General features: G+C 39.3%; 2 protein-coding genes and 1 pseudogene across 3 annotated transcripts in view; 1 reads left to right on the forward strand and 2 right to left on the reverse strand.

Annotated features, from left to right (window-relative positions):
- Positions 1–15811, forward strand: part of LOC116574089 (phosphatidylinositol 3,4,5-trisphosphate 3-phosphatase TPTE2-like) — a 772466-nt gene that overhangs the window by 721984 nt on the left and 34671 nt on the right.
- Positions 2453–11917, reverse strand: LOC116574414 (vacuolar protein-sorting-associated protein 36-like). Of its 2 annotated transcripts, XM_032315168.1 has the most exons (8): positions 11814–11917; positions 11628–11705; positions 10871–11005; positions 6289–6354; positions 4692–4756; positions 4107–4191; positions 2723–2799; positions 2453–2638 (listed from the first exon to the last, which is right to left on the reverse strand). In XM_032315168.1, exons 1-7 carry the CDS (start codon positions 11820–11822, stop codon positions 2758–2760), a joined length of 480 nt encoding a protein of 159 aa, XP_032171059.1. In that variant the 5' UTR covers positions 11823–11917; the 3' UTR covers positions 2453–2638; positions 2723–2757. The 2 variants fall into 2 exon arrangements, with proteins under 2 accessions (XP_032171059.1, XP_032171058.1); XM_032315167.1 differs by lacking the exons at positions 2453–2638; positions 2723–2799 and having other exon boundaries at positions 3812–4191.
- LOC116574408 lies at positions 7605–8843 on the reverse strand (annotated as a pseudogene).

A 15811-nucleotide genomic window follows, 5' to 3' on the forward strand; every position in this document is an offset into this window, starting at 1 on the left:
ATAAAGAAAAAAATCTTAACATACTGGCTTATTCTCATAAAAGGTTTGTCACTTTCATATATTTTTCAAAGAGTATTTTAAAAAGAACACATTAAGAAAAAAATCACTTAAAAGTTTTCCAGTAATTTTACTCTATATACATTAATTCTAATCATTTAACCCTGAAAACAATCTTTACTTGTACAATGTAAAAATATTTTTGACAGTGACTAGAAAAATTCCATTACTGTAAAGCTACAAACAAATTTATGCTCCTAAGAGCAAAGATAATAAAGCAAAAATAATAATTATACTAGTGATAAGCACCAAGATGAATTTTTTTTGCATTTAGGGCCTGATTGGTTGTATTTAAACATAACCTCTGCAACACTTTATTTGGCAAAAAAAAAAAAAAAAAGGTGGGGGGGATAAAAAGTATACATACAGAGGTCTGGAAATAGTGAAGAATGCCCACTTTAAAAATAAAACAGTAAAATCATACTTTTTAAATTAATATGACATTTACAAAATATATTCATGTCACTTCTCTTCATCTTTATACAATTTAGATTGCTCCATTTTTTTTAATGTGTTGTCACACTAATATAAATAAATACACTGAACCATGGGAGTCTGCTGTAATGAATCCAAATCATTAAGAACTAGATCCAATAGCTCAAACAATCTTAGTTGCAACTCACTCCAACTACTGAGATAGATTATTATTTACCTTTGTAATTTTTTAAAAGCCTTAGCCAGATGAGATATCGTACGTGTAAGTGTGTGTGTGTGTGTGTGTGTGTGTGTGCATATATGAATGTGCGTGTATGCATGTGCCAGAGCAGTGTGAGTACAACCCAGAAACAGCAGTGATATACACATGAGTCTACACAACGGCCTGCACGACACGGGCAGCCGGACACTGAATACCCCTCCAAACAAACCTGAGGCTGAGCAATGAGGAAATGAGGGGATCTGTCATCATATTGCAGAATTAACAACAGGTCTGGAAAATGAAGACAGGCAGGAGGCCTTGGCCAAGACGTTCCCGTGATGCTGGAGGACGAGAAGCAGCGACAGCCACTTTTGCAGGCAGGGATCAGGGGACCGGATCTGGCTGCAGTGGTAGGGATTCCCTGGGTCTGCAGCCGAGGATCCCTGCAACTTCCTTCCCCAAAGGGCATCTGTCGTGGCCTCTGGCAGTGGCCTCCACCTCACCCAGTGACCTCTATGGGATCCCAGCTTGTGAGCTGGGGTATCCCCTCCTGCTGGTCACAACCGTTAGCTCAATACAGACACTATCCCTTCTGGAGGCTTGGCCGAAAACCATCCCTACTTTCCATTTTCAACACAGTTTGAGAAGGGGAGGCTCCTTCTGTCCCTGTGGGGTCCCTGAGTTTGAGGTAATGCCAACACACCATACGCTGGAGAGCAATGACGTAGGAAGTCAGGCAGTCCACTTTAGAACTCAAGCAATCGACATTCAATATGAGCCAGTTTTTGTTATCGCAGTAATAGTTCTCAGTGAGATAGTTTCTCTACACAACTTCTAACGTATGGGGTAAAGAAAAAAAAAGTATTGCTGGAAGATGAAAGATTTTTTAAAGTGTCTTGTTGAAACTCATTAAAGGAAGGAAAAGGAAACCGATTACTTGTTCGCCTTCTTGGTTCCTGTCCTTGGCTTTCAAGGTCAAAGAGCACCAAGGTTCCTGTTAAGTTACTTAAAGGTTCTCCTGGCCCCTCCACCCACACAATCCTAGGGAATTCCTCGGCCCTCTTTTCCAAATTTGTAATCATATCCCTGGGTGTGTCTATACAGCTCGTTAATTCAGTTTCAAAATCCACAGCATTTTTTTTCAACAAAATGAGATAGTTACATTCTTTAAATGCCAGCCATGAAATCATCACGTGAAAAAAAGAACAAGTTAGATTATATATACATAAATTGAATACAATTTTCTCCTTTTTTAAGGTGTATGTTGAAGACATGTTTAAGAGTGTTTCTAAAGAAAAGGCCTTAGGGAAGGAGCCCCATACTGTGTCCCACAGTCTGATGCTCTGTCCCTGTGCTATCAGTTCTTAAGCTACACTGTAGCTATGACTTGCGTCATGAACGCCACCTCCCCAAATGGGCACATTAGATGCAGAGACAAACTTCGTTTATAACTCAGTGAATTTTAGTCACACCAGAAAAATGATCTAACCTGTCCAAACATGCAACTTCTTTCTTCCCCCATTAACTAAACCCCCTTCTTTAAAAAAAAAAAAAAAAAAAGGTCAGATTGGAGGGTCAAGTTAAAATCCACCAGATTTCAGGTTAAACTCTCAGGGTAGCATGATTTCAAATTCATAGCAGCCTTCAGTTTTCTGTATTTTCCTTTATTTATCCCAAGTAAACTTCCTGGACCATAATATTTAGGGAGAAATTAAAAGGGTTTTATAGTATAGTATAGTATAGTATAGTATTAAGTTCCAGATTATCAGGGTTTACTCTGAGCTCAATGTCCTACAACGTCTACACGATACAAGTACGTGAACAAGAAGGATTTGAAATACAAAAAACCCTTAGCTCTGTGTCATAAATAAATTTGGGTAAAAACGCAAGCCTTCCACTGAATCATCTCGGCAAAGATGGCCCATCTTCTCTGCAAGAAGCAACCTAGGAATCAAGGGGGGACACCACAATCATTTGTCCATTCAGAAACACAAATAAGTGGTAAGGAAGAGCAAGGACTGCACTTACCTTTCCTTGCCAGGAGGACAGACATTCCCACCAGCTTAGCAAACTTCTTCTGATGTCAGGGATCCCTTTTCTGAAACCTACCAGAAACACAGCAGAGACAAAACTGTGTTAATTTAGTCCAACTAAGTACTCACCTAGGGAGACTGTCTACCAGGATACTCAGGAAGTAATTTACCGAATTTCTTACTCAAATCCAAAGAATATTCACTGTAGAACTAAATCCTCTTCACTAGTGTTTAATTCTACAAATGCCGAAGGACCGAGAGAAACACAGTAGAGCTGAAAATACCAAAATACGGTGAAGCCCTCTACAATGTAACGAAGGCTCTATACTGAACTGAAGAACCCTTTGAGATTCTAAAAAGGAACATGTAACAAATTCTAAATGAGTGCATATTTCATGCTCCAGTGAAGGAAACTTATATATATACGTTAAGCTTTAAAATATATGGTAGAAATATCAAGTCTTAAGCCTCAACTTCCTCATCCTTACCTAGTTTAAAATAAGTGTAATAAATACAAATTATTCAAATTAAACAGGCTCACCACAGAGGCTATGAAGGCAGTAATATTTCAAGTCTCCTAATAAGTAATAGGAGTAGTTTGGCCAGTAAAATCCATCTAAACTACAGCTGCTTTTCATGTATTTTCTTAATATTTTATTTATTTATTTAAGATACAGACAGTGAGAGAGAGCATGAGCAAGGAGAGGTCAGAGGGAGAAGCAGACTCCCTGTGGAGCTAGGAGCCCGATGCGGGACTCGATCCCAGGACTCCAGGATCATGACCTGAGCCGAAGGCAATCGCTTAACCTACTGAGCCACCCAGGCACCCCTGCTTTTCATATTTTTTGAAGCAATTATTCTGTAAAACAACCTGTGATGTTTTATAATACCACTTACATAGGTGTTACTCAAAGAAAAAATTCTGCCAGGGGTCACATTCTGATCAAGAAAGTTAAAAACCTGTCCGTGAGACTGAGCTTCAAACAAAAAGACAGCACCTCACGAATTCCAGTTCTCCTTGGTTAAGTTTCAAAAAACTTGAACAATGTAATTTTGATTAATATTTATTCACTGTTAATAATAGGTGTTTTGGGCTAGTCCGAAGGTGGTGAGTTATCTCAACTGATTATTCAGTTGAGATAGCAGTTACAGATCGAACAGTTACAGTTACAGATCGAACTCCTTGTTCTACTCTTTCCCCCTTCTCACTACCGTACTTGACTAGTAAAAAAAAGTAAAAAAAAGTAGGTGTTTTTAATTGGGTCTACAAACATTACTTTTTAGTAAAGTTAAATTCAAAAGGAAATCCTGTTTCTCAAGTTGCTAGGCATTCAGGTCTTGGTGGGCTGACTGATGAGGAGGAAACGGGGTTCACATACTGTCTCCAAGGCTGAGGCCACCATTTCCTCTTCCTTATGGCTGTGAAGCTCAATTACCATGACGCCACTGTCAAAAACTCGGAGCCTAAAAACCACAGATGGGAGAACAAAGCTGTGAATATCTAGGATCTTCACCCACTAAGGAGGTGTAGCTACAGCATAACTAAAAAGCTCGCGAATAAGCACTTAATGAAAGTATGAACTATAATCCACATGCTGAAGAAAATATGTCTGGCTCTCTTTAATGAACCTGGAGAGAGGAAAATATAATGCACAGCTGAACATCTATACTTTTAAATCTCCAGAAACTAACACAAGATGTCTAGCAGAGGGGCTGGTAATTCTGACCTCCTAGGAAGAGCCCACATTCCTCTGTCACTGCCCCCAAGTCAACAAGACTTGGACCACTAGCCCTGATAAGGTGGGAAGCCAGGATAAGTGAATTCTGTTCATTTCATTCCAAGAGGGGCAATATGTTGGCTCACCACGCAGACGGCAGGCCCAGCAGGCCCAGCAGGCCCTTCCTGTCTACTCTGTATGGAACAGTGGCTCTAGTTGGCAAGCTTCCCGCAGAGGTTCTTTTACCTGAGAGGTAATTTTAGCGCTTCCAGCATCTTGCAAGCATTCACTAAATCTTCTGGTGAGAGCAACTAATAGGAAAAAAAAAAAAATCCAGTTTACACTGCAAATTAATAGAGTGATGTTATATAATTATAATGATCACTAAAACACAAGAGGAAACTTAACAATTATCATCTATCTGTGACTTAATCTCAGGGTCATGAGTCAGGCTCCATGCTGGCCCATGGAGTCTAGTTTAAAAAAATTTTTTTTAAATAAAAACATAAAAATTATCATTTATCAGGGATTTTAGGTGGCTTCATCACTATAAGGCAAAAAGAATTAATAAAGAAGCAAAGCAGCGCTATCTTACAGAAAACAGCAGCCATGTGTGTAATTTTAAAATTAATAAAATATTAGTAGTCATTAATAAAATAAAAAGGAACAGGTGAAATTAATTTTAACACATGTGTTTCATTTAACCCAAGAATTCTAAAACATCAATATATAATCAATATAAAAATTATTAATGAGATATTTAACTTCTTATTTGGTACAAAGCCTCCTACATGTGGTATATAATTGACACTTCTAGCATAGCTCCATTTGGATTAATTGTATTGCAAGGTCACAGTTGTCACATGTAGCTAGCTAGTGGCCACCCTTCCAGACCACACAACCTTAAAGAATCAGCCCAGCATGGTGGCTGACAAGTACAGCTTTGAGTCACCCAGAACGGCTCCAGAGGCAGCCCGGCCTGGGGCCACATGCCTGTCAAACCACTGTTTCCAAGGCACAGCCTTGGTCAAATAAGTGAATCTTTGTGAGCCTCAACTTCCTCATCTTCATATCATGCCCTTGATGGGCAGAGTGAGAGAGGCTACCTCTCTGGGGTACCACGAGAAGAAATGGGGCAGTGCATGCAGAGCGCCTGGTTCACAGTCAGTACTCACTGATAGCACTCATGGTGACCAGTCAGATGAAGACACAGCAGAGGCTCAAATATACGGCGCTGCAGTAAGCGCTGGAGGGACAGGTCTATGAGCTATTCGCACAGAGGCAACTACTGACACCGCAAAACTGTGTTTGACTAAAGGGCACGAAGAGTGCACGGACAGACATGGGGGGCCAAGGACACATGGGTGTGAAGAGACAAGGAGGGTTAAAGAACAGCCACTGCTGATTCAGAGCCCGTGGAGGAGGGCAGCTTTCCCCCAGCTTCTCCACACACCGCCTGTCTCCAACCTAGTGAATCTAAAAACAGTCGACAACCCCAGAGAAAAGACATCATATACAGGCTTATTAATCACAGTAGGGCACGGAATAGTAAAGCCAGAAGGTATCAGTCAACCCAAATTCCCATTTCAAAGGTAGGGAAACCGAGTCTCAGTGAGGGTCAGTGAGCTACTCCAGGCCACTCAGCACAACACTGGCAAAACAAGGGACAGAGTCTTCCTCTCAGATCCCAAGGCAGTAGAGCACTCTTGTACCACACCACACCGCTACTGGGATAGTTCTGGTGTTCTCAACCCTTCCTCAAATTGTATTCACTTTGGGGAATTTGTGTTATATTAAGAAAGTCTATATTTAGTTAAAGAACATCTAAATGTTCTATTCTTACTTCCATTCCTCGAGCTCGGTTTACTAAACAGTACACCTCCGTGAGTGACATTATTCCCCCTCGTTCCTGTTAAAATATGGAATTTAGCAAGTATTAGGTTATAATTAGAACCAGTTGGCATTTCTTTTTTTTTTTTTGCTCAAAATGAAAGTTTCTGACAGTGTTATAAATGCAATATCAATTTGATTCTCTGTCCATACAAAAGTATGAATTTCTATTTCATTAATAATACTGAACAACTAATGTCTTAACAGTGATAAAATTTTTAGAACATTTAAAAATTACATAGGATCCCATTTTTACATCATAATTCTGATGTATTATCATGCCTTCTATTTGTCCGTAAAACTTTTAGAGGATACAGTGCATTGACGTGGTAAAACCAAGGCACAGGATACAGTTACAAGAAGTATATATAAACCTTAGTTAGCACTTTGTGCCAATTTTGGAGACATTTAGAGGAGATCATAAAGCCTGAAAAATTCTCACATCCTATTATGATTTACAATTAATTGTGCAATAAACAGACTATTAACCACCATTCCATTACTAAATATATGGCTATCACTATACAGGCTGTAGGCAATTGAAAAAAGTTTCCAATATTAAAACCTGGTATAAGTAGGTGGTTGATGTGGATATTGTGCCTTGTATTAGCTAGATAATTGTCTTAAGTTTCCATTTAATTTGCAATGTATATGGCAGTTATCAATCTTTATGCTATCTTCATTACATAAATGGTAGTGTGGGTGGGTGGTTCTCCAAAAATTAAATCCCTTCTCCCTACAAAAGACAGAAGATTTACAAGAAGGAAACCATGTAAGAAATGCACAGATAACATTAATAAAATCCAAATATGGACTAAAGGGTTGAATTCTAATCTACCAGGACATTCTCTTAATTTAGGGTGAGGAGCTAACACATTCCTGTGACAATTCATTAGTTTATTAATTTTAAAAAAATCACCATGACATTTTTCAAAATAGTAAAGTCTTGGCTAGAGCGTCAAGCATTGAAGGAAAGTCGTTAAGTCTTTTCATTCATAAAATGAAGAGGGACAAAAGCCTTTCCAAATCTAGGGGCTGGGAGGCTATTCCATTGAATTTAGAGAAATGAAATGGAGTGGCAAAAATTGTACTTAATACTTTAAAGGAAGTGTTTTCGAGACTTAAGGTAAACATTTAGACCCATGAAAACACATTGCTTGGCACATGCACGCCATGAATAGAACACTTCTGAAGGCAGTGACCGCCTGGCCATGGTGGCACCTGGCTCTCGCCCACCAGCAAAAACCACTTCTGAGGTCCTTGTCCAGCTCCCCTCACATGGGGGGCTCTGGCTTCTGCATCTGCTGGATTTGCTTCTGTAGCTGGTCCTTGTCCAACTTCATCTTGGCTTCAAGAACTTGCCTGAGGGGATCCTATGCTTTCATAGATGGCCGTAAACCCAGCATCAACTTCTGCTTTCATTTCCTTCATGTCCTCATTCATCTGTAACTCCAGCTTGCTGATGCGCCCATGCCACTTTCTCTTCTTCCTGTTTTGTTCTCTGCACTTCCATATTCTTCTTCTGACTTTCTTCTATTTTGTCAAGTCTGGCTGACATCTGGCTGAGCTTCTTCTCCATGTCCCTTTCGCTGGCTCCACTGTTTTCCTTAACGACCAAGGAAAGCTGATCAATTTTCTATAAAAGTTCTTTCTCTATCCGTCCTTGTTCCTGTTGCAACCAATTCCGTGCAGATAAAATCTCATTACTGAGTTCCTCAATCGTACCTTTAAATTTTGTATCCAGAAGTTGAAGCTGGTGGTACTATCTCTGTGGGACATCTTCAGTTTGGTGCTTTGCTCTGATATCGACAAGTCCACTCTGTTCAAAAGCTGAGAAATCTGTCCCTCTGCATCTTTGATTTTTGTTTCCAGATAAGTTTGGCAGCTTGCTGTTCTTGTTCAAGGGCTGGAGCCCCTCGTAAGTTGTTTTGTGCTCTGCAGAGAGTCTGGCTATGCTGGCGTCACATCTTGCCACTCTTCCCCGCAGGTCTCCCAAACCCGAGAGCTGACACATCTCCAAGGTCTTTAAGGCGGAATTCGTTCCATAGCTGATGTTGTCCCGGGCCCGGATCTGCTCCTGCAGTACCCTCGATATCCCGATTGAGCTGCTTCACATGGCAGTTATGTTTTCTGATGTGCTCCTCCAAGAAGAGCCTGGCCACGCGGTCGCCGCCCCCCTTTGTTCTGCATTTTCGGCAAACTGCCAACAATGTCGTCCTTAATCCGGAAGCGTGCTCCACAAGGGCCGCGGTTGTCTTCTCGTGACAGAGGATCCTATCTTCCAGTTGTTCCACGAGGCTTACAGATGAGTAGGGTGCCATGGTCAGGGACTGGCTGTGTCGGGGCATGGTTCTAACTCGCCTTAGATGCATATTTTCCATATATTATACCTTTCCTCAGTGACGAGAGAAGGAAATGCAGTGTTCCGTTGGGCATTTTCTTTTAATAATTTACATCGGCGCGGGGGGGCGGGCGCGCCGCGGCTTGCCCCTGTCCTCGCCGGCGCGGCTGGGTGCGGCGGCCGCTGGCGCGGGCTGTGCGGGGCGCCCAGCTGCGGGCCCGCGCCGCCGGGAGCGCCCGTCCAATCAGCGCGCGCCTGCCGCCTGGCCCGGCGCACGGCCCGGCCGGGTTCGCGGCTCCCGGGGGGCGCGAGCCGCCGCGCGCCGCCCGAGCCGCTTCCCGGCGCGTTGCCTGGACGCGGTTGCCGTGGCAGCCCGAGCTGGAGGCTTTCCCCGCGCACCCCCAGTTGGCATTTCTTAACAGAAATCATAATCAGAGTAAAATCAGGAATCATAGAACTTCCTAAGAAGTCTTTAAGAACTAAATATACACACAGGAAAACCTAGTCAGATACATGAAGCATTTCAAATTCAGTATGTGGATTTTAACATCATTATTACTGTTTTAACATTTACTTCAATGAGAAGAGGGCCTCTACACCACGTTTCAAAAAGTGTATTGAAATGTTTTAAGTTATTACAACTAATAAATGAGTAAACTATGGAATTAAACAGGAATATCACCACTGTAACCCCAAATGAAGTTAACAGATCTAGCTATTGACTAGCTATTGACTATCTAGCTATTAGGGGCTGCTGCTACATCACAAAAAAAAAAAAAAGACAAACAGGCATTATGTACCCCTTGATGAAAATGCACAGCACCCTCTATGAAATATTCAACAGAAAAAAAAGAAAAAAGAACTTCTAGCTGTAAATTCCAGTCTATAAGGAATACAAGGGGCAGGGAAGTATGTCAAAATAAAATCAATAAAATCTGAGACACTCTATAAAATAAACCACTAGCTTCTTTAATAAATACATTATGTGGGATAGAAAAAAGAGATAAGAGAAGGGGAAACATGGAATTAAAAAAAAAAAAAAGGCATTGAGAGAAAAATCAACCGATTGCAAGGTATCCTGATTTGAACAAACTAACCGTAAGAGAAAATGAGAATACTAACTAGATATTTGAAAATACTAAAAAATTATTTTTCACTTTTCCTGTGTGAAATGGGATTATAACTACATCTAAAGCATGTTTATCATAGTAATTACATACTGAAAAGTTTACAAAGTGATGCGGTGTCTGGGATTGCTTTAAAGTAATGTTGAGTGAAGGCTGCTTACACACGAGCCTCGATGACAGGCACACAGGGATTCATTATACTATTCTATTTTGTCACGATGGAAATACTTCTTTTTTTTTTTTAAAGACCTTATTTTTTTAACAGACAGAGATCACAAGTAGGCAGAGAAGCAGGCAGAGAGAGAGGGAGGAAGCAGGCTTCCTGCCGAGCAGAGAGCCCGATGTGGAGCTCGATCCCAGGACCCTGGGACCATGACCTGAGCCGAAGGCAGAGGCTTAACCCACTGAGCCACCCAGGCGTCCCCACGATGGAAATACTTATTAAAATAAGCGTTTTAGGGTGCCTGGGTGGCTCAGTGGGTTAAGCCGCTGCCTTCGGCTCAGGTCATGATCTCAGGGTCCTGGGATCGAGTCCCGCATCGGGCTCTCTGCTCAGCAGGGAGCCTGCTTCCTCCTCCTCTCTCTCTCTGCCTGCTTCTCTGCCTACTTGTGATCTCTCTCTCTGTCAAATAAATAAATAAATAATCTTAAAAAAAAAAAAAGGCGTTTTAATGAATGGAGTTTTGATTGCCTGAGTAATGTCAGAAGATATATCTGTATTATGAAATGATTAACAGCACACTTGTATTAACACCCAAACATCTAAATGTCTCTAAACATCTCGAGATCATATATTTCCTTTTGAAAATCAGAGATAAGAAAAGCTTTCTATCAAAGAGACTGAAGAAGTTACAGATACCTGAGATGGAAATTGAAAACAATCTAGATTTTGACAACAAATCCACAAATAAGTACACCAAACTGATTTAATATTCCTAAAAGGAAAAAATAACATGTGGGTTGAATAGTAGCAGCACTGGGAAAGGAACGTAAAGCTGGTGTTTAGCTTTCCGATGACTTGGCAGTTACTTAACACAACCGAGAGCCTGCCTGCATTCTGTTTTTACCTCTAGCGGTGCCTGCAGCATCCCAGCCAGCTGCTTGGCCAGCTGCATGTGGTACTGTGTGCCCGAGCAGTAGGTTTCCCTGGTAACTGGGTTAGCTATTCCCATGCTCAGCAAATAGGACTTAAACCTGATGGTCTATAAGTAGAGAAGAAAATGCACAAAAAGACAAATACGTGACATTCATCTCTCCACCCCAACGTTTGAAATCTTTCCACTGTAAACTCCATTCTACTAGTTATTTCTGTATCCACCCATTTCTCCCACCTTGTTCCTATAGTATAAACTCGAAGAAACTGGATTTCTAGGAGTTCCCTGCATAAAGCTAATTAACTAGTCTTCTTCCTTCTCCTGTCTTGATATTTCATACTTCAATGACCTCGCAGGTCTGGAGGGAGAAGAGGGTTAGGAAACAACTGTGCTGTATTTAATGCCAACCAAATGACAGAGCCAAAAACTTACAAAGGAACGTGGCTGGGATCAGTCTGGAGACAAATTTAATGAAACAAATATCAAACATATGGTTATGTATAAAACAACCACTCCTTACACATTTCACTATCTCGCTTTTCCACACTCCAAGAGAAGGTACTGAAGTATATTTTAATCCTACTGGCTGACTTTTTCTTTAATACTTTCATATATCCACAAGCCCTAACAGAAATCACTACTTTAAGAAAGAAACTGCTGACCCACCAAAACATCACTGCATTATTTGTCCAATCTGGTTTCTAATGCCTTAAAACGGCAACCTGTTTACCTCATCTTCTGTGATGTCACCTTGCTTGTCTTTGATCTTATTAGCAATTGATTTTGATAACTCCACCATTTCCTTAGCCTGTCAAGAGAACAGTAAAAGACTGAAAAAAATCATGTCCCCAGAGTGTCTGCTTACAAAACTCCTATCATAACTGGTAGGAATCCAACAGGTGTAAATTACACATACCTTGACCATTAGCTTGCTGAGGTCTTCAAAGGCCTGAAATGAGAAATGAGTTTTTGTTGGAATCTCTCTAAAGAACTAAAATGTTTTAAAGCAACAGAATACTCTATTTTCTTCCCTTAGACAAACATTTTTGGAAATGTCCTACAAATAATAATTTATACAATTTTTTTAAAATTTATATAAATATTTACATAAGTAATAAACCCATCTTATTCTAAGAGTTCGATTTAGCCTGTTTCCTGCTCTCCCTCTCTCTCTCTCTCTCTGCCTACTTGTGATCTCGCTCTGTCAAATAAATAAATAAAATCTTTTAAAAAAATGGGGAGATAAACCATGTAGTTCAAAGAACAAACTCAGGGTTGCTGGAGGGGATGTGGAGTAGGGATGGGTTAAATGGGTGGTGGGCATTAAAGAAGGCACTTGTGGGGATAAGCACTGGGTGTTAAATATAAGTAATGGGGGGCACCTGGGTGGCTCAGTGGGTTAAAGCCTCTGCCTTCAGCTCAGGTCATGATCCCAGGGTCCTGGGATCGAGCCCTGCATCAGGCTCTCTGCTCAGCAGGGAGCCTGCTTCCTCTTCCCTCTCTGCCTGTTTCTCTGCCTACTTGTGATCTCCATCTGTCAAATAAATAAATAAAATATTTAATAAATAAATAAATAGATAGATAGATAGATAGATAGATAGATAAAACTGATGAATCACTGAATTCTACTCCTGAAACCAATACTACACTATATGTTAACTAACTTGAATTTAAATAAAAAATAAAAATAAAAAATGCTCGACTTTACAACAGTGTGAAAGTGATAAGCATTCAGTAGACCTCACACTTTGAAGTTTGAATTTTGATCTTTTCCCAGGCTAGTGATCTGATGTACAATCATTTTCATCAGCTGCAGTTCCCAGCAGCTGTGTGATCATGAGCGTGTACAGTTGATACCCTGACAACAATTGTGTGTCTGTATAGCCATGTTTGTTTTTTCTACTCAGTGCAGTATTCAATATATTACATGAGACATTCAACACTTTACTACAAAATAGACTTCCTATCAGATGATTTTGTCCAACTGTAGGATAATGTGTTTTTGAGCACAATTAATGTAGATAAGGCTGCTTTGTTTTGTTGACAGTTTCCTTTGCTGTGCAGGAGACTTTTATCTTGATGAAGTCCCAAAAGTTCATTTTTGCTTTTGCTTCCCTTGACTTTGGAGATGTGTCTTGAAAGAAGTTGCTATGGCTGATGTCGAAGAGGGTTACACTGCCTGTATTCTTCTCTAGGAATTTGATGGATCCCTGCCCGTGTTGAAGTCTTTCATCCATTTAGAGTTTATTTTTGTGTATGGTATAAGACAATGGTTAAGTTTCATTCTTCTGTACATAGCTGTCCAAGTTTCCCAGCACCATTTATTGAAGAGACTGTCTTTTTTTCCACGGGATATTTTTTCCTGCTTTGTTGAAGATTAGTTGACCATAGAGTTGAGGGTCCATATCTGGGCTCTCTACTCTGTTCTGTTGGTCTATGTGTCTGTTTTTGTGCCAGTCCCATGCTGTGTTGGTGATCACAGCTAAAAGCTTGAAATCAGGCTATGTGATGCCCCTAGCTTCGTTTTTCTTTTTCAAGATTTCCTTGGTGATTCGAGATCTTTTCTGGTTCCATACAAATTTTAGGATTGTTTGTCCCAATACTTTGAAAAATACCTTTAGTATTTTGATTGGGATGGCGTTGAAGGAATAGATTGCTCTGGGCAGCATAGATATTTTAACAATGTTTATTCTTCCAATCCATGAGCATGGAATATTTTTCCATCTTTTTGTGTCTTCTTCAATTTCTTTCATGAGTGTTCTGTAGTTCCTTGAGTAGAGATCCTTTACCTCTTTGGTTAAGTTTATTCGCAGGTATCATATGGTTGTTGGTGCTATAGTAAATGGAATCGATTCTCTAATTTCCCTTTCTATATTTTCATTGTTAGTGTAGAAGAAAGCAACGGATTTCTGCACATTGATTTTGTATCCTGCCACATTACTGAATTTCTGTATGAATTCTAGTAATTTGGGGGTAGAGACTTTTGGGTTTTCTACATAAAGTATCATGTCATCTATGAAGAGAGAGAGTTTGACTTCAGAAGGTATTTGTAAATGACATTACAGATAAAGGACTGGTATTCAAGATCTATGAAGAACTTCTTAAACTCAACACCCAAAACACCAATTAAGTAAAAAAAAAGAGCAGAAGACATGAACAGATGCTTCTGCAAAGAAGACATACGAATGGCTTACAGAAGCATGAAAAAAAGTTCAATTATCATTAGCCATCAGGGAAATTCAAATTAAAACCACATTGAGATACCTCCTTACACCAGTTAGAATGGCAAAAATTGACAAGGCAGGAAACAACAAATGTTGGAGAGGATGCAGAGAAAGGGGAACCCTCTAACACTGTTGGTCGGAATGTAAGTTGGTACAGTCACATTGGAAAACAGTATGGAGGTTCCTCTATTAAAAATAGAGCTACCCTATGACCCAGAAATTGTACTACTGGGCATTTACCCCAAAGATACTGATGTAGTGAAAAGAAGGGGTACATGCACCCCAGTGTTCATAGCAGCAATGTCCACAATAGCCAACCCATAAGGAGCTGAGATGCCCTTCAACCGATGAATGGATAAAGAAGATGTGGCTCATATATACAATGTAAAATTACTCAGCCATCAGAAAGGGTGAATACCCATCATTTGCATCAACATGGTTGGAACTGGAGGGGATTACGCTAAGTGAAATAAGTCAAGCAGAGAAAGACAATTATCATATGGTTTCACTTATATATGGAACATAAGGAAGAGTGTGGAGGATATTAGGAGAAGGAAGGGGAAAATGAAGTGGGGGAAATCAGAGGGGGAGATGAACCATGAGAGTCTATAGACTCCAGGAAACAAACTGAGGGTTTCAGAGGGGAGGGCGGGTGGGGGAATGGCTTAGCCTGGTGATGGATATTAAGGAGGGAATGTATTGCACGGAGCACTGCCTTATACACAAACAATGAATCGCAGAACACTACATCAAAAAATAATGATGTACTGTATGGTGACTAACATAACATAAAAAAGAAAAGGTAGGCTAGGCTAAGTTGTGATGTTGGGTAGGTTTCATGTATTAAATGTATTTTTTACTTTTAATATCTTCAATCAAAAATGGGTTGGTTGGGAACTAACCCCATCCCAAGTCAAGAAATACATGTAGTCAGAAAGAAACTGCCTTGAGAGAGATGAGCTCAATGATTATCAATTGAAAAAAAGTATCCATTTTATTCATCTCTTAGACAAACAGAAAAATAAAACATTTTTCCCCTTGGAATAATATGTATACAATTATATAAATATATATTATATACAGTGTACAATAATTTATGTTATATATTAAATAATAGTTATAAATATTATATAATAAATTGATATTACTATATTAGGCTAATATATTTCCCTCTTAGAATAATACATGTTTAAATATATATCATATATTACATAGTATGTAATTTAATGTAATTTACAATTACATCATATTTACAATTACATTAAATTATATGCAGTATATTTTATTCTATTTATAAATACATATTGCATATATATTTATGTATATACTCATCTCTTAGAAACACAAAAATAACATTTTCCTCTTAGGATAATATATGTGTATTTATATGTAATATATGTTAAACTACACAGTATAGGATATATAATTATGTATATAAAATATGGAGTTATATACAATACATTTAGTATATGTTATAATATGTAAATATACATTTCATTTATGGACATACATAATAGAAATTCATCTTCTATAGAAACAGAAAAACAAAACCTAGAAAAATAGATGTATATTTAGAAATAGTTATATATATAAAAATATAACATGTATATATTAACACGTACCTATAATCAAATTAAATATACACAGTATATAGTTTATATAAGTACATATTTTTAGTTTATACATTATG

Source organism: Mustela erminea, chromosome 15 (genome assembly GCF_009829155.1).
Source record: "Mustela erminea isolate mMusErm1 chromosome 15, mMusErm1.Pri, whole genome shotgun sequence".
NCBI lineage: Eukaryota > Metazoa > Chordata > Mammalia > Carnivora > Mustelidae > Mustela > Mustela erminea.